The 24,454-nt window shown below is 39.5% G+C and overlaps 1 protein-coding gene across 10 annotated transcripts in view; it reads left to right on the forward strand.

Annotated features, from left to right (window-relative positions):
* LOC103482112 (rho GTPase-activating protein 23-like) overlaps positions 1 to 24,454 on the forward strand; it is a 126,896-nt gene that overhangs the window by 36,436 nt on the left and 66,006 nt on the right. For 9 of the 10 annotated variants that reach the window (XM_008438047.2, XM_008438050.2, XM_017310862.1 and 6 more), the window contains exons 2-3: positions 15,693 to 15,884; positions 23,962 to 23,992. In XM_008438047.2, the coding sequence (XP_008436269.1) occupies positions 15,693 to 15,884; positions 23,962 to 23,992 (223 nt within the window). Of the gene's footprint in view, positions 1 to 6,124; positions 7,011 to 15,692; positions 15,885 to 23,961; positions 23,993 to 24,454 lie in introns of those variants that run through there. The other variant, XM_008438052.2, reaches the window with a different exon arrangement.

The following is a 24,454-nucleotide window of genomic DNA, read 5'->3' on the forward strand; positions in this document are numbered from 1 at the left end:
GCTAAAAGATGACTAGCTAGCTAATATCAATACATCACCTTAAGCTTGTTAACAAGTAGCTTATAGGCCAAGTTGTTGTCTATGTTCAGCTACATAGATTCATTTTGCCCCCCATAAAGTTTYCCCCCCCCCACCTCCCTTGTTCGTCTGGAGCCGGGCTGAGTATAGCAGGGAGTCTCCAAGAATCCGAAATAGTTTGGAAACCACTGGGGGGCCTCAGGAGAAAAAGTTTGGGAACCACTGATATAAGGGAAATGACGTGAAAGAAGCACAAAGTTTCCAACCTAATAAAAAAGAAACATTGATCTAAAAACAGTTGTACTTTCAGTTCTACTCTGTTGTGAAAATTAATGCAAATATTCTATGAAAACATAAAAAACTGCTAAAAACCTGCATTTTTATTGTATCTTTGTTTAAAAACATTAATAGGTTCTTGATCAATTTAGCCAGCATTATTAAGGAGCAAGGAGATCAAGTTTTCAAAAGAGATGGAAAAAAAGAAAGGGTTTTGCCTCAGTTGCTATGTTTAATGGTGCAGATGGTTTCTGACATGAGCAACATGGGAAAACACCCAGGGCGTTATGTTTTTAGGGATGGCACGAGACCATCGCAGATCGTAGCACAGAGATGGAAGCTAAGCAAAACAAAGAGTTTGTTAAATTTAATATTGGTTAAATTTGTTAAGTATTTAATATCTATGTGTTTTTATGGAAATATGGATCTTTCAGATCAATTTGAGAAGTAATTTTGATGATATTTTACATTTTATTGTGTCATGTAGTGTTCTAAAAATGCTCTATAATTGTATTTTATTCAAGCTGCCATATATAACTTTAATAATAAAAGTATGTTTTCTCCATAGGTGTTAAAGCTCTGACCATGTCGTGCCAATTTGTTATGAGACAGATAATTAGTGAAAAGATCTATCTCTGCCTCATCCCTGAACTGCTATTGCTGGCTAAAGCAGCAGCTTGCAGGTTTAATTTCACTTAGGAGAGGGCAGGTCAAGGGCAACCTGGGTTAGAGCTGCTGCTGACTGACTCTTCTGTTGTTAAGTGTGGTAAGATGTACAGGGCCAGTTAAATATATGAATATGTTGGTAATTTATTTCATTCGTTCATTGAATGCTAGTGAAATAGAAGCAAACAATAGTCGGTAGCTAAGCTAATTATGCTAATTATGGTGCAACATGTTATAGATCATGTTACACAGTCTACTCAACTCTTGGAGAAAAACTGGGCTATAAATTGACACGCTTGTCTTTTTTCTCTCTCTATCTCCATTTTTTGAAACCCTTATTTTATAGTTTTTCTTAGCAGCATAGTAACTGCCACACCTGTTCTGGTCTTCTACTGACTGCTGCTGAACATCATCACCGTCAAGTGCCAAGCAGGAACAAACCATTTGATGCAGATTCAGGGGGGTGTTCAGGGCAAATATGAATGTGTGCTTTTTGGTCTGGGAGGGGTAATATTTAATTATTGCTAAAAACAATTTTAGAAAACACAATATAATTATTTTTTTTAAATTTCTATGAACAAAAATAAATAAAATTTGTGGAGGGCCCCCTGTCGGTCAGGGGCCCTTGGAATTGTCCTAACTTTCCCCCGTATATGGACCCCAGATCAGCAGTTTCTATTGTTCTTGAGTATGTGCTTAGCAGCATTAACATAAACTTGGCTGAACTCAGCTGCTTTTCATTCTGGTTTGACCCTGTTGAATCCTGAACCTTTTGATAACTTTGTCAAGTCCAAGTCTTCTCTTGTTATAGATCACTGCTGCTGCTGTGGTGAAATAGTCCTTTGTTTTCTCAGACCATCCTACTCAACATTTGAAAACAAGAGCATAAAAAATTACGCTTTACAGTCAAAGTAGATTGAAAGCATTTAGTTAAATGAGGCCTTTACTGCAGGTTTCTACATGAAGCAAGCTAACATACTAACTGCTCTGTAGCAACCAATTCTGCAAACTGGTGAATGTGTGTGGCTCAGTAACTTGCATGATTGTGTGTTTTGCTATTTTTGGACAGTGTTGGAGTCTTTGCTTAAACCAGATATAGACATAAAGGGGTAGGCCCAGTTGTTTCACTAGGAAACATGTGATTTGTTTCCCTGAGGCACGACTGGTGTGAAGGTTCAGCACTTCTGTCTAACATATCCATTTTAGATATTTCCCTGAACAGTTGCATCCTTATTATATGTAAAAAAAAAAAAAGAACTGAATCAGTAGCAGTCAGTTTTGGTACTGTTATGAGCAAGACCATGAACTCTGAAATGAAGCAAACAGAGGGAAGCAGCAGCCATCATGTAATCGGTCATATTCATACCCCAGGCCAAAAGCAGCAGGCGGAAGCATTTTCTGACTCATGAATCAAATCTTGTTTTCATCCTAACATTACTCTTCCAAGATTACACAGCCTCATGCAGTTGTGTAAATTGGTCACAATTTTCCTGTTAAAATAGTCTTCACATATCTATGTCATATCTCTTCATGAATGCCTCAATACAGTGTTTTTCTACACTTTAAAGTCACTCTTGCAACTTTTTTTTGCTGTAACTGCAAACATGTGACATAAAAAGGCAAATAAATAGAAAGTAGCGGTGTGGGAGAACGATAGACCAGGGATAGCACAACCAAGACTTCTAAAGACTTCTAGGTGATGTTGGCGGAGCTGTCAGCCTGTTTTAACATCTCAGTCCACAGTATCTCTACATCCTCACTTTTCCCTTTCTTACTGCCTGTCTTCTTCAATACTCCAAGGTGTCAGCTACATAAAAACTGAGGGGTTGGCTGCACTGCTTTAACCTGTTAGTGGAAGGCTGGTGAGATGGAGACATCATGTCTTTCAAACAGGCATGCATGTAAGTAAGAAGCACAAACAGTTAAAAATTCGGTCTGAGGATAAAAGGTCAAACATCCACATTGACTTCAAACAGATATTTACAAAGAATAAATCAAACACTTTAAAAAAAAATCATTTACAGTTTTCAACCAACATATGCAGAATCAGCGTGCCATAGCATTAGCTTAATTATGAGTACCGTATTTTCCGCACTATAAGGCGCTCCTAAAAACCTTCAATTTCCTCAAAAGCAGACAGTGCACCTTATAATCCGGTGCGCCTTATATATGGACCAATATGGAGCCACAACAGGTCTAGCAACTACAGTAAGCAGCCGCCGACTTCATTTTCGCCCGTAGAAGAAGAAGCGCGCGGTGCATGCTGGGATAGTTGTCAGAACGCTGGTTTGTTAATAAAGTTTGATAATACATTTAAAGCCATGGGGGGAGTGGAGGGGGAAGAGACAGAGACTGCGGCGGTCGGTTGGTCTGTGTTACCCAGAAAGCAGTTGGGCACAATAATTTCGCAACATCAACACCGTGAGTGAAACAATGACTGGGGCTGCCTACTATATGAAGTACTCGGGGACAACTTCTTTACAAATGTAGATGTGTAATAATAGAGTACGGAACAAATTGACAACCCAAACTGAAGTGTCTATTCTATGCGCCTTATATATGAAAAAAGTTTTAAAATAGGCCATTCATTGAAGGTGCGCCTTATAGTGCAGAAAATACAGTACAGAAACACTCAGAGGACAGGAAGCTAAGGTAAGTAAAAAGTTCATTTTCACAAGCATTTGAAGATCTGTGGTTGTTCAGAATCAGTTCAGTGGAGAAGAAGAGACAAATAATCACCCATGATAATAATCTCATAATTCTTCACACATCAACTTCAGTGACATTTCATTCTCAATCCTTATGAGGTTGGGCCACCCTTGCCCAATGTAGTTGCTTCATCTCTTCTGGGAAGGCTTTTTATGAGGCCAATAAGTTAATTTTAATGTCTAAGGATTTCTCCAGAAGTGCACTGGTGATGGGCAAGAGGAGCTGACTCAGTTTCTCCACTAATTCATTCCAGTTTTTGTCATGATCTGAGGTGGTGGAGGTGAGGCAAAACACTGGGACCCAGGCAGGTGTAGTGAAAAAGTGAATTTAATAAAGACCACAGGAACAAAATTAATCAATCCAGAAGGCAGGCAGCACAGCAGAGCAGAAACCAGGGCTCAACACCAGTAGCAATTACTACACGAGGACTAGAGACAAACTGACATAAGACGATAGACACGACGTGGACCCGACAAGAGACAAAGAACACAGGTGGGTTTAAATAGACAGGGAGTAATCAAGGAACTAGACACAGCTGGGAGCAATCAAGGGGGAAGAGACAGGACAGCACAGGGACTCACAGAGACACAGATCTAAAACTCAAATCCCAACAGTTTTGTTCTTTTGAGGTACAATCAGACCTCTGTGCAGGCTAGTCAAGTTTTTGTAAACCAATCTCTCATACATGTCTCTATGGATCTTTCTTTGTGCACTGCAAAGACATACTGGAACTGGTAAAATGCCATACTTTGTGAAAATGCGGCATTTTACTACTGGACTTATTGCACTGTGGATAAGTTTTGTACATCTCTAGTTTGAATGTTTTCTTTAAATGACTGAACACAAAAGAGACTAATCTTGTTCAAATTAGGGAGGCTAGGTCACCCTGGAGCCAAATCTGTCCTCCCAGATAATAAAGACAGCAGGCCTGGGTGGCATTTGGCCTAAAGTGATGAATGCTGTGGATATTGTGAAGCTGTTTTAGTTGACATGATTTCTCTATGTTACATGGAAGACTGGGACAACAGTTCATTTGGAAGGTTGGGATGATGGCCTTCATTTTTAAGTTGGGGGACTGGAGAGTGTGTTTGAATTATTCAAGTAGTCGGTGAACTTCTGGATCTCAACTTTGCTTTTCACAGATGATTGGTTCTGTTGGCTTCTTCAGGCTAACACATTCATTGTGCACTACAGCAATTCACTGAGTGTAAGGGGGCAGGATGAGTGTGAACTCCCATGGATTAATATGGTAGGTCCAAGTGGCCACAGTGAGCTTATAGATTGGCCAAACTCAACCTTGGAGACAAGGCAAGGAGCCTATGCTTCTCCACATGGAAAGGAAACAGTTCAGCCGGTTTGGACAGGATACCCTCCTGGTAATCTCCCTTTGAAGGGTTTTAGGTTGTCCTACTTGGAGGAGACCCCAAGGAATACCCAGAACTCACTGCAGGGACAATATATACGTTCAGGCCTACAAATAATTCTAATGTAGGAATAGAATGAAGAATGTTGCCAGGGAAAGGAATGTGTAGGCTTCCCTCCTGGAACTAATGACTTTGTGACCCAATGTAGGTTAAGCTCTATGGCAGGGCTATTCAATTTAAATTCTCAGGGCTAGTGTCCTGCAACTTTTAGATTTGTCTCTGCTTCAATGCACCTGAGTCAAATAATCATGTTGTTGGCAGGACTTTGGATAACTTGATGACACACTGAATGCAATTCTCCCATTTGATTTAGGTTTGTTGAACTAGAAGGTCATGCTACTTTACAGAAAAAGTTAGGTTGTCTTTGCCAACAAGTTTAAGCTAAATTAATTAGATTTAGTTATGATTCTGGGAATATTGAAGACCCAATCTTTATTATTCTTTATACCTTAAGACTTTATTGGGACTCCTTCATGGGCATTTGGATACAGCGATACACATTTGAAGTGATTCCATTTTATTTTTAGACCTTACTATGTCAGATGGAGTGAAAAATAGGACACAGATCTACAGCATGCATTTTGATAACTGACAGAACAATTTGAAATTCTGAAAATAACCTTTTAAATCTGGAACAATGTATTTGTTGCATTATTTTTTCTTATTAAGCCTTTCCTCTCTAGGAACAAATTATCAGCTTACTATTTATATAATTATCATCCATTTTGCATGTATGCATATCCCAAATACCCATACCTTCAGCAAACAGGTTGTGAGTCTAAAAGAAGGTGACAGGAGGGCCCAATGCAGAGAGAGATTACTGCCACTGATGGCTTAGACAGTGACTGCACAGGATGAGAGGAATGTGCAAGAGAGCGTGTGTGTGAGGATGTCATCAAATACACCCTAGGGGAGGGAGAGAGAGAGATGAGAGAGAGATGAGAGAGAGATGCACGCACAGAGGAGAACTAAACATAGATGCTATAAAGATAGTGAGCCATTGCCAGAGCTGTAGTGGCAGCATGGAGACGGATCCTCTAAATCTCTGGAACACCATTTTTTTAGTTACACTATCTGGATTGACAACAAAACTAATTTTGAACGTAGCTGGTTCATGACAGGAATTCAACTTGTTTGGAACTGAAATTGAACAATCAAGTTTCCAGGAACGAACTGGTCCTTTCTAACTGTGGGACTATTTGACAGCAAGATTTTTTAAAAAGGAAGACTTGAATCAGAAAAGACTGAGCTAATGCTGCCACAAAGTCACCTGGCTGGGAACCTGTGAAAAGAGACAACCTGGTTATTATCACAATGAATCTGAATAACAGAAGTGAAAAGGTTTCATTTTGCTTTCAAACACAGAGATCTGCAAGGACAAAGACAACCTAAGAAGGACAGAGGACAGTCTCATGAAGACCAAGCTGGACAAAAGGAACTTGTTCTTCCTTTATTTGGATTGGGTACACCTTAGTACTAAAACTATCTAAAATTTTGCAACACTGGATACAAAGACTAAATAGAAGAGAGAGCAGACTATTATGTGTTCAATTTACCTAGAGTATAAGACCACTGGGATTCTGGGAAGGACTTGCAAAGGTGACGAGTTGTGTCAGCTATAGAATCTGAAACTTTGTATTTTCTGATATCGCTTATAGATTGTTGACCGCACAGATCTTATATTCAGATGAATGCGCAGGTGCTATGCTGAGGGGATCGGGTGTTGCTCCAGCCCCACCAGGCCACAAGTGGAAATTTCACTGTTCTGTTGGGGTGGACTGTAGTAACGCTGAACCCTGCTGCATTTGGCTAGCAGTTCTGAGGGGGGTGTCCAATCACACATCACTTCGTCCAACAGCAGTAACACCAACAAGAAGAACTGGTTCCAGGATCAAAAATCACCATCATTTGTCTTCGGTAAAAGAATTTGCTAACATTCAATACTGATAAATTCTGGCAAATAGAGATACTATTTAGGTCTTGGCATGGTCGGGCCAAAGTCGAATTGTTGACATGCATTCACGTGGTCTTGTGGTTTTTGGATGGTAATTTTTACACAGACCTGACTTACCGAGCCCAGGTCCTTTGGAATCCCTCCTGCTGCAGTGTACAGCATGGTGTTTTGTGATGTGTGGTTCACAAGAGTACAGTAAACACTGCAATCATGGCAGAGAGGATACACATGATAGACATGTTCACATGTTGAGAGTAGGAGGAAATAATGATTGATGAGCTCCAAAATCTCATCTTACTCCATGTTACTAGAAAAAAAAATTCAAAGTGTTGAGTCCTTCTCCAGATGCATCGGATCACAAGCAGCATGGGATGTTTAATGTATCAGTACATGCTTCCTCACAGGTTTGGACAATTGTGTCTCAAAACTACCCAAGTTTCTCTGTGGTAGAAAAAACGGCTTCTGGAAGTTGTGCAGTTGGGGCTTTTTCCGCATAAATGAACACACCCACGCAATTCAGACCAGTCACACAATGGAGAGGGGGAGAAACGTTCACCAGGGGAGTTGTGATAAGAAGGGGTGGAGAACATAAGGCTGAAAACAAAATGACATGATTTTTGTCACACAGCTGCGACAATGAAAGCTGATTTTGGCACTTCGGCTCGACCATGCACAGCTCTTATGTCATCAAATAACTTCTCTTTTTGTTATTAGTGGTAGTGTTGCTGCTTCTGTTGTTGCTGGTGTTATTCATGGTTATGGTGTCACTAATGTCTGTGTGTTGTTGCTGGCTGTGATTTTGCTATAGATGTTGCAGCTGCTGTTGTTGCTGGTGGTATTCCACTTGCTATTGAAGATGTTGTTTTAGTCGGTGGTGACATTTTTTATGTAGCAGTTGTCATTAGGACCAGGGGCGCGGTAAAGGGGTGAAAAGTGATGGCTTTTCTAGGGGCCCTGACCAGCAGGGGGCCCTCCACAATTTAATTATTTGTATTTTGTTCATAGACATAAAATTAAAAAAAAATCCGGGTCTTGTCAAATACAAAATTAATCATATTGTATTTTCAAAGATTGTATTTAGCAGTAAAAAATTTATGTTACCCTAAAAAAGACACATCCGTTTTTGCCCTGAACTCCCTATCTGCATTAAATGGTTCGTTCCTGCTTGGAGCGCTTCACGGTGACGTATGCAGCTACAGTCAGTAGAAGCTGCAGCTGAATACAGCGGCGACTGTGGCTGTTACTATGCTGTTAATAAAAGTTATAAAATCAGGTTTTCAAAAACAAAATAGAGAGAGGGAGAGAAAAAGGCAAGAGTGTTAATTTATAACCCAGTTTTTTCTCCGAGAGGTGAGTAGACTGTGTGAGATTATCAACCATTTAGCATAGTTAGCTTAGCTACAAACTATTGTTTGCCTCCATTCCACTAGCATTTAATGAATTAAGGAAAAAAATTACCAACATATTCATATATTTAACTTGTTCCCTGTGCCTTTTACCACTTAACAAATTAGTGAGTGAGCAGAAACTCTAACCCACGTCCCTCCTGACCCGTCCTCTCCTGAGTGAAATTAAAGTTGCAGCATGTCACTTTTATATAAATATTTTTTCCACATATTTGTTAAAACTGTCATTATGTTGTGACAGTATGGTATGAGAGGTAATCTGTGAAAAATCTATTTCCTCTGCTTTCTCCCAGTGCTAGAAACAACCAGTCAGTGGCAGGAGAGTTTTAGTGCTGTCAATCACAATCTCAYGTGGTGCTGCTCATCCTTCCTCCCCCTCRATTTGTGCTGTGCTGCAGCTAGCATAGCACAGAGCTGTGCAGATTCAAACTGTGAATGCTCAGTTTAGTTAGCATAGCTACCAATGACGGCAGATAAACGGTTTCTTGTAATGATAAGTTGTTTCTCCACTATTAGCACATTTAGCAGTGAGTGAATGAGGCTAATTGACAGCACTAAGAGCTTCCTGCTAGTTCTGATTGGTTGTTTTGGTCAGAACGGTGCATTACTTTAACCAGTAATAGTAATTCAGGAAGGAGATGGAGGAGATTGATTGTTTCCACAGATTATCTGTCTCATAACTGCTACATGGTGACAGCTTTAACAAATATGGAGAAAACATTTTTTTATTACAGTTATGTACTGCAGCTTGAATAAAATGCAACTACATAGCATTTTTAGAAGGCTTGGTTGCTTTATGTGTAGTTGCACTTTGCCTTTGCCTGTTTTTCATGGAGAGAGATTTCAGTATCTAAAACTAATAGAAAAAATGTAAGCAACCTACTTGCATACTGGATGTGGACTGTTGGATGTTAAATTCATGAGCAGTAAATATTGTGCTAATCAGTATTGAACCAAAGAAAGCAAGGCAGATGCAAGCCTTTAAAATTATGGGTCAAATAGACTTAAAAAATTGTAACAGCAGCTACGCAGGGGGTCCAAACAAATTTTTTGTCAGGTGTCCCAAGATTTCTGGCAGCGCCCCTGCCATAACCAAACCCCCATTGGTTGTGGCAGGTATCCAGTCCCACTGAGCCATGTTCTGGTTCTGCTGGAGGTTTTTTTCTGTTAACAGAGAGTTTTGTCCAGTGGTGGTTTCTGATATGGGTGGCATGGGCAACCACCCAGGGCGGCATCTTATGATGGGCGGCAGAGACCCCCTCCCCACCTCAACCCCTATCACTGAATGGGATATGAATGTTATCACTGCACCTAATGCACAATCCCACTACAGCACATTCTCCCTTTGCCCCCTCCATCCTCCCGCCTAACAACTTCCCCCACTAGTGTGGTGTGCATGGGGGAGTGGTTCGCCTAGAGCACCAAACAGGCTAGGGCCGCCTCTGGTTTTTCCTTTCCACTGTCGCTATATGCATTCTCAATATGAAAGATTGCTCCAAAGTCAACAACGCAATGCAAGAAACTGTCCACTGTTGTTGCAATATGCTCTTTAAGGAGTGAATGTTGCAGATCAGTAACTCCATGCAAGTAACTGGGTTTCCTTCAAAAACTTTCTTTCACCAATTTTGAACTTAAGTACACTGTTTGATGACAAGGATCAAATGGAATGGATATATTTGACTGTGATTCTGTCTGTATGATTTAATTGACTTTTTTTGTTTTGTAAATTTCCTTGAGACATGTATTGTGAATTGATACTATATAAATAAAACTGAATTGTATAGTTCCTGGTGTGGATATGCTGTTGCAGCTGTTCTTATTGCTGCTGTTGTTGGTAGTGGTGGTATCTTTTTTGTTGTGACTGTTGGACTGTCAAAATTTTGAGGTGTTTTTATCTGCAGCCTGATCTTATAACAGGGTTGATTTTTTTAAATGTGGTTATAACCTCCTCTGTCTGCTCTGATTTATCCATCCATCCATTTTCTTGCACCCTTGTCCCTCAGTGGGGTCAGGAGGGTTGCTGGTGCCCATCTCCAGCTAACGTTCTGGGCGAGAGGCGGGGTCACCCTGGACAGGTCACCAGTCTGTCGCAAGGCAACACAGAGACACACAGGACACACAACCATGCACACACACACTCACACCTAGGGGCAATTTGGAGAGATCAATCAACCTGACAGTCATGTTTTTGGACTGTGGGAGGAAACTGGAGCACCCGGAGAAAACCCACCATGCACAGGGAAAACATGCAAACTCCATGCAGAAAGACCTGGAATTGAACCCAGAACCTTCTTGCTGCAAGGCAACAGCTCTACCAACTGCGCCACTTTGCAGCCCTGCTCTGATTTATGTTGTACTTATTTACATATATTTATATTTTATGCATGTTTCAATGCTCTGGTATGGTTTAAGTAAGCAAAGTTGAACAGTCAGTGCACCAAACATAGTTGAACACCTCATCAGTGTGTACTTTGTGATAGTGGAGCAATGTATCAACTAAACTCAACATGTTTTAGCTGATGTCCCTGATGCGTAGACAGAATAATATTGTTAATGCCCTGGCTTACTGTTTTATTTAACGTGAGGAAAGATGTTTTGGAGTTTGCCCATTTATTGCTCCAAAGAAAAGAGAGTGTCCATCAGTTCTTTGCATAATTCTAAAAAAAAAAAAAAAAAGTCAACATTACTGATTCAAAAAGCTACACCGATAAGCGGTCAATAAACTTTCAGCTTTTTCTACATGCAATTAGGTTCCCAGTGACACCCAGTGGCCTCACCATGATACAAATAACATTTTATGGTTTTTATATGTGATGTAATTTCATTTCTTTTTGAAATGAAGCATTTTAGAATTGGAATGTAATTGAGTTAGCACTAACGTGGTGAAACTGTCTGCTAGCAGGCCAAGGGTGCAATGCAAATAAATTCTATTAAATTCAGTCACTCTAGGAACATTTATGTAGGAATTATTGCAATATTATTGATAGATAAATTTAATGCAAATATACAATTTAAAATGACCCCTCTCACACCCTGTTGGGCCCTCCCATGTGCATGATTCTCACAAAAACATGAAAAAAAAATTAGGGAGAGATACAGACTGATTTCTCCAGCAGTGCTCCCTGATGATGCACAAAAAATCTACTGCAGATCGACTGGTGCATTAAGGTGATTTAGCTGTTGGGTTAGCCTAGGGGGCGCAATGGAGTCAATTTACAATATAATGCTGTTAGGCTCCTTAGAGGTTAACATGTATGATTTAGACAACCGTATGCGAACAGGATAAGAATTTTCCATTCAGCCACGCTCACGTGTTCCTGCCAGCAGCCAGTGGTTACAGAACGATTTACCATCATGTTGTTCTATTTCATTAAACACAGGTTAAAATCTACATGAACACAGAGGAAAAAGGAGAAAAATAGTGAGAAAACGGGTGACTTCCTGTTGAAAGGGGGCAGGGCTAAGGTGATGTCACAAATTGACCATGTGAATGTGATAAGCTCTGGTCTGTGATGACTGTCACTTTGACCGGTGGAGGCTCTGCTTTGGTAAGGAGGAAGTGAGGCGACAATATGTCTTTGAGGTGTTTTTATTTCGGAGCTCCAAGTTACACCACCATCCTCATCAACAACCACACTTAGTGAAACACAGCAGCTTACACTTATACCTGAGGCAAGTTCCACTTACACCAGGTGAAGGGGTGATCAAAAAAGGACAAACAAACACTATTTACACAAACCTAACAACAATAAATGATCCAACAAATATTTACATGCATGCAAATTATTAAAACTAAACTATTCTAAGGTCAATCAAAAAGTAAAGGTAACAAAATAAATCCTCAGAGTGTTACCCCTCTTAATGGAAGCTGGTATGTTCCAGGAGCATTTGTCTCCCTCTCTGCTCCACCTTGCTGAGACACACCCAGAAAGGCAAGAACTCAATTAACTCAAATTGACTAATCTAAATCAAAACAAACTGACATCCCCCCCCCCCACATTCTCTGAACAGGAAAGATGGCCAGTCTCCCTGCCCAAAAAGAATGTTCACCAAATGTCAAAGTAACTGAAATAAAGAACTGATACAAAACACATTTGAACTGAAAATAAATAACATAATATCAATAATCAACATGGGATGGAACCCCTGGTCTCCATCACAATGACAAAGAAAGTTTGATGGGGCTGGAAGCTTATGAGGGGAAGTTATTCCATCTTAATGTTTCATGACGAATGGTCAGATTTTAGGCTTGGCCACGCCCACATGCTTTTGATGTATGAAAAATCCTCTGATAACTTTTGACCTTCAATGCCTCAAGACTGCCTACTCATTTTGAAGCATGGATCTCAAAAGCTGTAAGATGAGTTTGTTCAGATACAATATGTGTAACAGATAAAATGGCGACTCTGATCAAAAATTGCCGACTTTCTTATGGGTGTAGACCTTGGCTCTCAGGGACTTTTTTTTTACCTTCTGTCAAGAATTTCATTATTATTGAATAATGAAATTCAATAATGAATTTCATTATTGTTGGTCAAAGCATGGTTCTGGGATGATTTTTTTTCTTTTTAAAGATTCTAGGGGGTGCTGTGAAGAAATTTGACCACGCCCACCAAATATTGGACTGCATTTACATTCGGGTGGACAAGGATCGATCAGTGAGTTTGGTGATCGATCAGTGAGTTTGGTGAAGCTCGACTCAAATAAGTGGAATTTAGAGCCAAAAGTATGGCAACAGTGTAACTGCACTTTAAAGCAAGTGAGACCAACTAGTTATCTGTCTTCTAACACAAGATTATCTTGATTAGATAAAGGGTGTCAGAGATGGAGCTTTCAAAGAAAAAAAAGTCACTTTCTGTTCTGAGGGGCAGGGATTGCTTATATGACGTCATACTATGATGACATAGGATCGTCAGGCATCCAACCAGGATCACTCATACCAAGTTTGGTGCCAATTTACCTTTTTGTTTGAAAGTTCTACCGTTTTGTTTGCTTTGGCGAGTATGCCAAGTTCACCGCTCGGCCATGATCCCTGTATATATATGAAAACCCCGTTATTTTAACTGCATCCAGACCAAAAATGAAACCGATAGGTCTTAATCCCAAGGAGGAGTTCTTTAAAGTTCGAGGTGAGTGAAAAATCGCCCAAATTTGCCCTTTGACCCAAAATGGCCACCTCCCTGTACATTTTAGGAGGTACATCCAAGAGACTTTGTTTTCTTGACTTGGGGGAGATCTACCCAAGTACTGAATTTCAGATCTCTACGACCTATGGTTTGTCTTACCTCACATTAGGGGTCACTGTAGAGTAGTTTGGCTTCGCCCACTTGCTGTTCCACTAGAATCCAAAAACTTTAGTTGGGGGGGAAATTTTTGGTGAAGATTGGTGAGTTTTTGAATATGTTAAAGCCTCCTAAAAGCCGTGTACTTTGTCCGAAAAATAATAAGAAATACTGCAATCACAAAAGGCCTTTGCAGCGCTTCACTGCTTGGGCCTAAATAAGCAAATCACAAAACACAAACAAATGTGTCTCAACTGAACATTAAAAATAACTAAAATGGCAGCAAATGAGGAAAAACAAGAAAGAAATGAAATGAAAGAAGAGAAAATAACAAACTAAATCCAAACAAGGGACCATAACAAAGATTTTGAATAATCATCAAATGTATATGTCAGGGGTAAGGCAATATGTCAATAGTGATATGACAACAAACGTTATAATTTTATACTGTTACTAATTTCACATTTTTGTTTGAAAAATATCAAGCATGTCAGCAAGTTCTATTTGATCTCATGTATTGCTACAGAAACAGAACAAAGGTTGTATGGACAGGGTACTAATCTATTTTAATCAGTGTATTTTATTTGCTATTTTGTTCATATAATTACGCATTTTTAGGTAAGGTAATTTTATTTATATAGCACATTTTCAGCAACAAGGCAATTCAAAGTGCTTCACATGAGTTAAAAGGAAATACAAACAAAATAACAAACCAAAGGAAAGAAGAAGAAAAAAAAAAGCAAAATGACTCATCTAAATCCTTTTCTGGTGTAAAGTGAGTAGTTACAGTTTCTAAAAAGTAGTAATATAAAAGTAATTAAGTAGTGACTGTTCCTGTTAAGTATTTCTGGATTCTAAGAACGTAGTTATTCTAATTCTAATTCTGATTCCATTTCTGGGCTGTATAATATTGATCTAAATAGTGTGTTCTCCACAATTTCTAATATTACAAATAAACTAAAATAATCCTTTTCTGGTTTAAATAGGGAATACTTTTATTCATGTCTTTTACCATCTGTCTAGGAACTGCAGGTGAAAAATCATTGGACTTCTTATCCACAGAAATGCTACTAATATGCATTGTCCCTGTATTAAATGAAGACATTTTTAAAAGTTATACGTTAGTTCTGTCATCTTTAATCAGTGCAATATTTGAAGACAAGGAGGGGGTCAAACTTTGACAGAGTAATTTTTAGGTCAATTTCATATTGTTAGTAAGCTGGGAACCCAGACCAAAGAAAAGTCAAACTATTCTATTTTAATCAGGATGCAGTTTATTAACTTAATATACTAACTTTACAGTTAAAGCAACAAAGTTTATAACAATCACTATGCAAGTGACCTTCAACTAAAACTCCAAACAGCAATTGTTTTTTTCTTACTTAACCTTTGTTTTGCCAGGTTAAAAAAACACTTTTTCAAGAGTCCTGGACAAGCGGCAAAAACAAATACAGCACAAAAATATTACACAGTTAAAGAAAATGTCAATCAGAAATAGAATAATTCTCAATGCATCAATGTCATCTAATAACTTCTTTCACCATTGTTCTCAGTATTTTCCACATTTGTGTCCTTGAGTTCAGATAGTTCCTGTTGTTCCAGGATTTTTATTTATAGAGTGAGTTTGTAACTCCCCACTCATTTGGGTGGATGTAGTAAATGGGATTATGGGCGAGTTTGATGGTCCTCTGTGCAGGGAGGAAGTAACAATTCCTGCGTTGGGTGGATTTCTGCGCTAGTCATATCTGGGCAGAGTCAGAAGTGAATGATGAGAACCCACCCACTTCCAGCTAGTCACATTTCTGTTACATTTTTAAGCTGTGACTGAATCCACAGTTCCACAGAACTTGGGTCTCGTGAAAGTTCTAACGTTCACATGGTAACAGCTTTTCAGTGTTTGTTTAAGAATGAGTAGGAAGTAACATGTTTTATTTTTGTTCTGGTTTCTATTTTGTAGACTAAAGGCCAGAATGATAGGATTGTGTCATCGGACAAAAACAGAAGCAACCAGCTGCCATCAACTGAAGTGGCAGTCATGTCTCAGCAAGGCCCACGGACCATCGTTCTCCAGAAGGACTCACAAGGTTTCGGCTTCACTTTGCGCCACTTCATTGTGTACCCACCAGAGTCAGCCCTCCAAAGCCTCAAGGTAGCAGTCTGCGTAGTTACAATTGTTTTGATACCTCATAGAGATGTAAATGTAGTTAACTTCATAGTCTTGTTTCAGCATTCAGTTTTAGCTCATGTATGACCAAGTGAAAGGTTCCTCCACATTTTAATAAACCAGCTAAATACCAGTTCCATCAAAGTCATTATTGAAATATTCATCATTTGTAATTTCAGTGTCATTCAATTATTTTCTGCTATGCCTCCCCTAGGGGGCGTATCTTTTTCATGTCTCTCCCCTCAAGTTATACGCCTTTTAAAAAAGGCATATGAGAAGTTAGTTAAATTTAGCTTTTGCAGTAAACCTAAGAGAAAAATAGACTTTGTGTTTATTGCTCATTTGTTGGTTTTGCTACTTGTATTTTTTTTACCTCATTTGTTAGTCGTTTTTTTAGTAGCTCCATTTCCAATGTGCACAAAACTTTGACATTCTGTTAGTATGAAAAATACACAATTTCACAATTACTGTTTCCCTTAAATAAGATATGCAATTAAAATTACATGTGAATAAGTTGATGAGCGACTAGAGAAAATATCAGTGTCTCACTCAGGCAGTTAGCTATCCTCTTGTAGCCTTGGCCATCTTCATGTAGCACAACAATTTCTCTTTCAGGTCCTCAGAGTTCTTTGCCATATTGGAACTTTCAATGACAAGTATGAGAGAATGAGAGCTGTTGGGGTTTTTTAAAGTCAGTTCAAGACCTGTATAGAACCAGACACAAGACAAATGAGGGTTTTATGACTTCCTTTGCAAAGGGAGAGATCCACAACCTCTARCCCGCTCGGGATCAAAGATTGGTGAGCTCTGCTCAACTCTGCTTGGAAATGGCTTTTATTATGATGACCTTCTTCAGTAGAACAATGCTGAGATAACAGAACAGATGGACCCCTTGAGTAGGAAATTACATTATAGATACAGAAAGAACCTTAAAGCATGACTGGTCAAAGGTAACTGAACACATGTAGATAAAACACTCAAATAAAATGATGAAACAATGATTAGTTAAAATGATTAATTTTACCCAACAAGAGCTGTACTAGAACCATTAATGGCTGTATACAGAGCTATTTTGAGGGAAGAATACATTTACAATTTTATATAAGCTGCACACAGACTACTTTTCATTGTGTCAAAGTGTCATTTTGTCAGTGTTGTCTCGTGGAAAGATATACTTAAATATGTGCAGAAATGTGAGGGGTGTACTAATTTTTGTGATACACTGTATGTTTATCTGTCAGTGCTATGCATCTAAAAATGCTATCATCAAGTTTTCACACCGAAAACTATAGTGAGTTGTTAATGTTAAATATTATCATCGGATAACACTCTTTGAGTGACAGGACTGAAGTGGAAGCTTAGGAGCATTGAAACAATTTATATACACAAGAATATCACTTCCTTCAGAAGAATATCCTACACGTTTAAAATGAAAAGCTATTGCAGATGTATGCACTAATTATTAGAATATCACACCTTTTAAAAAGTATTTTAAATACAGAAGTGTTTGTAAGAATAAAACGGTATCAGACAGGGAAACAAGTTTTTATTTAAATTAAACAGACATCTACAGATCATTGCAACTCTTTTTTGCGTATTAATACGTTGTATGACAGACTTTATCAAATGCAGCCAGAATGTGTCTACAGAACTGCGCAGGTCACTGAAATTACAGGATATGCTTAATATACACTAATATTACACTGCTAGTACACAACTTCAATCTCAAATAACATCGCTATCAACATGCTCTATTTAACATGGTTAATAAAAGAGTGTTATTAAACTAAAATATTTTCAAGTATTGGGACAAAATAGCCCACAAAAACAACATATTTTGCCCTGACTTACGGGACCAACAAGCAATTCTTGTTAACAGTAAAGTAATGACATTGAGATGGAAAACTCAAGCCATTTATAAATATGTTTACAAACTCCCTGTCGTAAACTTAAACCATGAAGTAATAGTGTTGTGGAAAAAAATACTTTAACAAAAGTCTGGGTGAGAAGAAAATAAGAAATGTATTAAAAATTTGCAAGATGAGAATAAAAGTACAGAGTCAAGGAGTCTGTCAGGTCAGTGGATGGTTTCCTTTTATAGGTTCTGGTCAGCAGATGATGTAGCAGCAGGTTGTCACCATCTCTGGGTTTTTCCCAACAAAGAGAAGAGAGGCTTGATTTTACTAAAGTTATGAATCCTTGATTGTTATGCACCAAGGATGCGTGGAGCCTAACACAGATGGTCTTTTCATTTGTCTATTGCTAAGGAAAGGGGGTTGTTATCTAAGCAGCCTCATTTCTGGGTTGGGGAAGTAACACTTAGATCAGTGGTCCCCAAACTACGGCCTGCGGGCCGGATCCGGCCCGCCTCCACATTTGGTCCGGGCCCCTGAACAATACCAGAGAGCATTTAGATGTTTTTTCATTTACCGTATTTTCCAGACTACAAGCCGTTTATATGCGTATTTTTCTTCAACCACCAGGGGACTCTTTAGCAGGAAGTGAATCATTGGAAGTCTGGTTACTTGCGCGCCAACATTGAGCCACAAACAGCAAAATGAGTCAGAAACAGTTCAGATGTCTTTGGAAAGTTTCTTTACAAAGGAGAAAAGGCCCAGAGAAGAGACAGGAGGATGAATTTATCCAGGACTCCTAGATGGGACCGTCTGGTTGCAGAGAAACAAGCTCAGGGCTCCGTTAGTCAGTATCGTGAGTTAAAATTTTCACCAACGTAAGATGTTCGTTTTTGTGACGTTTCTGTATCTTATTTCAATGGGATATATAACGTTACCATAGCGACCAGAGTCAGAGCATTTGGGCAGNGCAAACCTAAATTTACCATTTTAAAAACAAAAAGCAGCGGGAGGATGTAACTTCATAACCTCATTTTCTAAGCAGAATCTCAGAGGGGAAAAAAGGAGAAATTACGTCTCTGTAATGCAAGAACAGATTATAGCAGCCAAGTGGAAAAATTCCCTCTAACGTGGATAATAATTATGAAACAGCACAGGTAGATGTCMTTTTCGGGATTCGGGAAATACGTGATAATCTGACTGACTACCTGTGTGGTTTGGATCGGGCTGAAGTGTTGCTGCTCTCGGTTGTTCTTAAATTACCTGCTCGGAGGGACTCGTCGCTCCAACTGCATGTTAAATGTATTTTGTATAATTGTCATATAAACAAAAGCTAAGGAGTTGCCTAAAAATAATTTCATACTCCGTCAACACACGTATTGACTCACCTTGTGCCGAATCGCTGCCTCTGTTCTCAGCCTGTTCCCGTAGCAGTGGATTTCCTCCGGCATTTTCCTCCAACAAATTATTCCAGTGAACGAAGCTCGTACTGCTAACTTTTAACCTCCGTCTTCCCGTTTCTGACGCTGGATCTTCAACATCCTCAAGCTTTGAAATAGCAGGCAGCTACAAACCGGGTGTTAGCTTTAGTGGCTAAGTTTTGGCTACAGTCCGCTGTCGCCTTGATATCAGCAGGAAAATGAAAAAACTAAGCACTGAATGGTACCGGCTAATTACTGGACACAACGACACACCACAAAACTCGGTTGTTGTACTAGTAGCTCGTAGATATTTTAAGTTTTGCGTCTTTTTCATGGTACAGATCTTGCAGCTTTGGCTGAAAACAATAGGAGCAAGCCACAGCAAAGGTAAACAAAGGTAAAATAACTGAACAGGTGATCAACTCTAAACCACTCACACCTTTTTACTCTTCGTCTCTCTCTGTCATTTAAGCTCACCCGTTGCCGTGGCAACTGCCACGAGCCGAGCTCCTCGAGCGAAGCAGAGATTACATTAAAAACATAACATTTAGTCCGTTACGATATCAGGTTTTCAGGCTTGATATTTATTTTGCGATCATTAATAACCTTCCCTGAACACAGTGGTGGTTGATTAGTTCATTTTAACTCCTGCTCTGCTAGTTATTTTGGTAATGGAACCGAAACGCACAGAATTGCGCAACACCTTGTTGAAACAATAATCACTGAGATTATTATTGTTGTTGGGTCATTAATTTGAACACGTTTGTAGATTTTTTTTTTTTTGTTCTTTAATAAAGTTACGAACGTTTTTGATAAGGAGCCAGAGGAGGACCTGCTGCTCTCAGCCTCCTGGAGGCATTCAGTTTGTCACCTAATGCGAGATCGACTCAAAACCTTCCATGATCGACATATTGCACCGCTGCTCTAGTAAAGCACGAACAGTTCAGAAACAATATGAAATGGGGAAAAAAGCTATCTATTAACTGATTTAGTCGTGTTTTAGATTGTTCTTGAAAAATTCACACGGCCAGGGGTGCTGCCAGGAATCTTGGGCCTCCTGACAAAAAATTATGTTGGGCCCCCCCTCACGCAGCTTCTGTTACAATTTCTTGAGTCTATGTGACCCATCAAAAGCGTCACAATTTCAAAGGCTTGCATCTGCCTTGCTTTCTTTGGTCCAATACTGATAATTAGTACAATATTTACTGCTCATGAATTTTACATGCAAGAGTAAAATTTAGTCTGCATACAGTATGCAAGTAGGTTGCTTAAATTTTTTCTATTAGTTTTAGATTAGTGAAATGTCTCTCTAAAATGAGCAACAAGCATAGGCAACATGCAAAATATACATGAAGCAATCCAGACTTCTCAAAAAATGATATGTAGTTGCATTTTATTCAAGCTGCAATATATAACTTTAATAAAAAATATGTTTTCTCCATCTTTGTTAAAGCTGTCACCATGTCATGACAGTTTTCTATAAGACAGATAATCTGTGAAAACAATCAATCATCTCCACCTCCTTCCTGAATTACTATTACTGGTTAAAGTAATGCACCGTTCTGACCAAAACAACCAATCAGAACTAGCAGGAAGCTCTTAGTGCTGTCAATTAGCCTCATTCACTCACTGCTAAATGTGCTAATAGTGGAGAAACAACTTATCATTACAAGAAACCGTTTATCTGCTATCACTGGTAGCTATGCTAACTAGACTAAGCATTTACAACAGGCTATGCTAGCTGCAGAATAGCACAGAGCAAAAAGGAGGAAGAATGAGCCACGTGATTGACAGTGTTAAACCTCTCCTGCCACTGACTGGTTGTTCTTAGAGAACACTGGGAGAAAGCAGAGGAAATACATTTTTCACAGATTACCTCTCATGCCATAATGTCACAACATAATGACAGTTTTAACAAATATGTTCAAAAAAATATATTTATGTAAAAGTGACATAGTGCGGGCTGCACAGTTGGTAGAGCTGTTGCCTTGCAGCAAGAAGGTTCTGGGTTCGATTCCTGGCCCCGGTCTTTCTGCATGGAGTCTCCATGTTCTCCCTGTGCATGGTGGGTTTTCTCCGGGTACTCCGGTTTCCTCCCACAGTCCAAAAACATGACTGTCAGGTTAATTGGCCTCTCCAAATTGCCCCTAGGAGTGAGTGTGTGNGCTAGTAGCAACACGAAGGATCAGCACTTTTACTGTTACAGTTACCGTTCGGAAATTACCGTAATCAGTTCTGTTAAATCTAAACGTGGCAACTTTTTCTTTTTCAACCCTAATAAATGTGATATTCAATTGACCTGTTATGACTCAGATTTTGGCTGTCCGCCCCTCTGCTGCTGCTGCATTGTTGTGGAAAACCGGCAGAGATATCTGCTGCTTATATGTTTTATGTTTACTGGTTTAAAAAACAAAAAAAGCTTTGAGGTTGTGGCTTATAGTCCAGTGCGGCTCATAGTTCGGAAAATACGGACTATAATCCTTCCTGGATTTTTTCTCTGAAGAACCCAGAGAGGATTATTTGATTGTGCTTTCTGGAAAACGATATATTTTTTTACATTTAGGCACTCCTGCAATCGTCTTTTTCTGTTTCACTTTTTCTGTTACAAACTGACTCCGGCCCCCCAACAGAGAAGGAAAAGTTATGTGGCCCTCACAGGAAAAAGTTTGGGGACCCCTGACTTAGATGGTCTCCAGGATCAAAGACATCCCCTGCTGTTACATGACATTGTAGAAGTCTATATGAGAGCAACTTGATCAATCTCATGATGAGATCATGCAGACACAATCAAAAGCACAAGGAACAGCAGTACAGCAGTAGAGCTGTTTTCTGGGAATAGCTTGGAGGAAACAACAGTGCTTCCTTCATCTAGTGTTTCTCCTGGATAAACAAAGGTTTATTTACAGCTCACACACTCTGCATGTACACCTACAAGTAGTCAACTGCTATGTTTTTGTTTTTGACCACTCCCATAGCAACATTGTGGGCCTGCTGCAGGATTTTCTAATGTAATGATGAATGACTGAATCAAAGCTGATGCAGGGATAAAGTTATTGGAGACAGACACCACCCATCAGAGATCTTGACAGTTGCTTACCATAGAGACTGGTGGATGGACATTACTGCTGACTGCTGAAAGAAGACTCTGATTCAATGATCAAGAGACTAGAATGACAATAATAATAATAATCTTTATTGTCATTATAGAACCATGCAATAAGTTACATGGATTATAGTGAAATTGGTGAAAAGTAGTACTTCAGGGTATTTAATGCTCTTATGGCTACCAGGTATAAACCGTTCTTCAGTCTGTTTGTTGTTGCTTTAATGCTCCTGTAACTGCAGCCAGATGGCAACAGTTGGAACAAATTGTGACTGGGATGTGAGGAGTCTTTTAAAATATTCCTGGCTTTCCTGAGACAGCGGGACCTGTGGAGATCTTCAAGAGTAGGCAGAGAGCAGCCGATGGTCTTCTGGACAGATTTTACGATTCTCTGGAGAGTCTTCCTCTGTGCAGCTGGGGAACCACACAGAGACAATAGCAGATGATATTTCCAATAGAACATCGAGAAGGACACCAGCAGTTTTTGAGAAACTCCTCCTGAGGACTCTCAGGAAATAGATCCTCTGCTGGGCCTTCTTTGCCAGTTCTGCTGTGTTTACATCCCAGGCCAGTTTATCCATGATCTGAACTCCCAGGAAACGGACGTTTGACACCATCTACGCAGATGTTAAGTGGTTCAATGTCTCTTTTCCTTCTCCTAAAATCCATTATGATCTCCTTGGTCTTGGCTGTGTTTAGGATCAGGTTGTCTGTGCACCATGCTGTAATTCGCTCCACCTCGTTCCTGTAGGCAGACTCATCCCCCCCTGAGATGAGGCCCACTACAGTTGTGTCGTCTGTAAATTTAACAAGGGTGGTACTTTGATGGACTGAAACACAATCATGTTTCAGTCCATCAGTACAGCGTGAAGAGCAGAAGGCTGAAAACACAGCCCTGGCTCCCCAGCCAGTGCTGATGTAGATCGCTGAAGAAGTATGGGGGCCCATTCTGACTCTTTGCTTGCGATCTGTCAGGAAGTCCTGGACAGCAACAGGTGGAAGAGGGAATTCCCAGGTCTGCCAGATTATAGACTTATCTGTCAGGGAGGATGGTATTGAATGCCGAGCTGAAATGTGCATAGGTATCTCGGTGCGCAAGGTGGGAGAAGACAGCATGCAGGACAGTGGCAACAGCATCTTCAGTTGAAAATTGCATAGAGTGTAATGTAAAGTGTGCTACATTTCTGAGGGAACCTCACATTTTTATAAGGGCAGCAGCTGGTTCAGCAAACTAACGGGAAGTCAGTGCTACATGGATTAATGTGTGAAATAAGCTATTGATGATTTCTTATCCTCTGACCTCTTGCAGGTCCTTCAATAACAGCTTAGACTACAAGTTTCCTGGGCACAGGAAGCTGCACATTTCTCATTCAGTAGCCATGGTGTAGAGCAGAAGTCCCCACTGCCCCTGCATGTTGTAGGTGTTCCCCTGCTGCTGCACACTTGGCTTAAATGAATAAGTGATTAACTAGCAATTTATGCTGAGGAAGTAATGCAATCATCTGATCAGCTGTGCTGGAGTGGGGAAACATATAAACCATGCAGGACAGTGGACCCTGAGGACCAGGGTGGGGGACCAGTGGTGTAGCCCTGGGTGTAAAATCTGAGCTCAGTAACACCTCTCTGTGTCTGTCCTGCCTAATGATTTTTTCTTTCTTTCTTTTTCTTTTTTTACTTTCCCACAGGATGAAGAAAATGATAATTTACCAGGAAAGGGTAAGTGTTTTATGTCCTGTCCCAGGTGAAAAAAAGTATACTTTAGTATACTTCAAACATACTTAAATTTGTGAAAGTACACTTTAAGTATACTAAATATTAAGTGTAGTACCTATAAGTATATCTGAAGTATACTAAAAATACATTTGTACCAATTTCGAAATTAGTACTTTAAACACACTTAAACATAATTGTACCAAAATACACTTTTAATATATTCAATAAACGTATACTTTAAGTGAACAAAATATGAATGAATATGTATGAATTTTTAACTGCCTTAATAATCTTTCACTATTTATTAAAATAGCAAACAACCAAAAAAGGATAATCATCCGTTTTAGCACTTCCGCATTTTTTTTGCCACATAGAATGCTTCCGGTTCACAGGCAACAGTATGTTAACAGGGAACAGTATGTTAACAGGGAACAGTATGTTAACAGGGAACAGTATGTTAACAGG

The sequence above is a fragment of the Poecilia reticulata genome, linkage group LG19 (assembly GCF_000633615.1).
Source record: "Poecilia reticulata strain Guanapo linkage group LG19, Guppy_female_1.0+MT, whole genome shotgun sequence".
Lineage (NCBI taxonomy): Eukaryota > Metazoa > Chordata > Actinopteri > Cyprinodontiformes > Poeciliidae > Poecilia > Poecilia reticulata.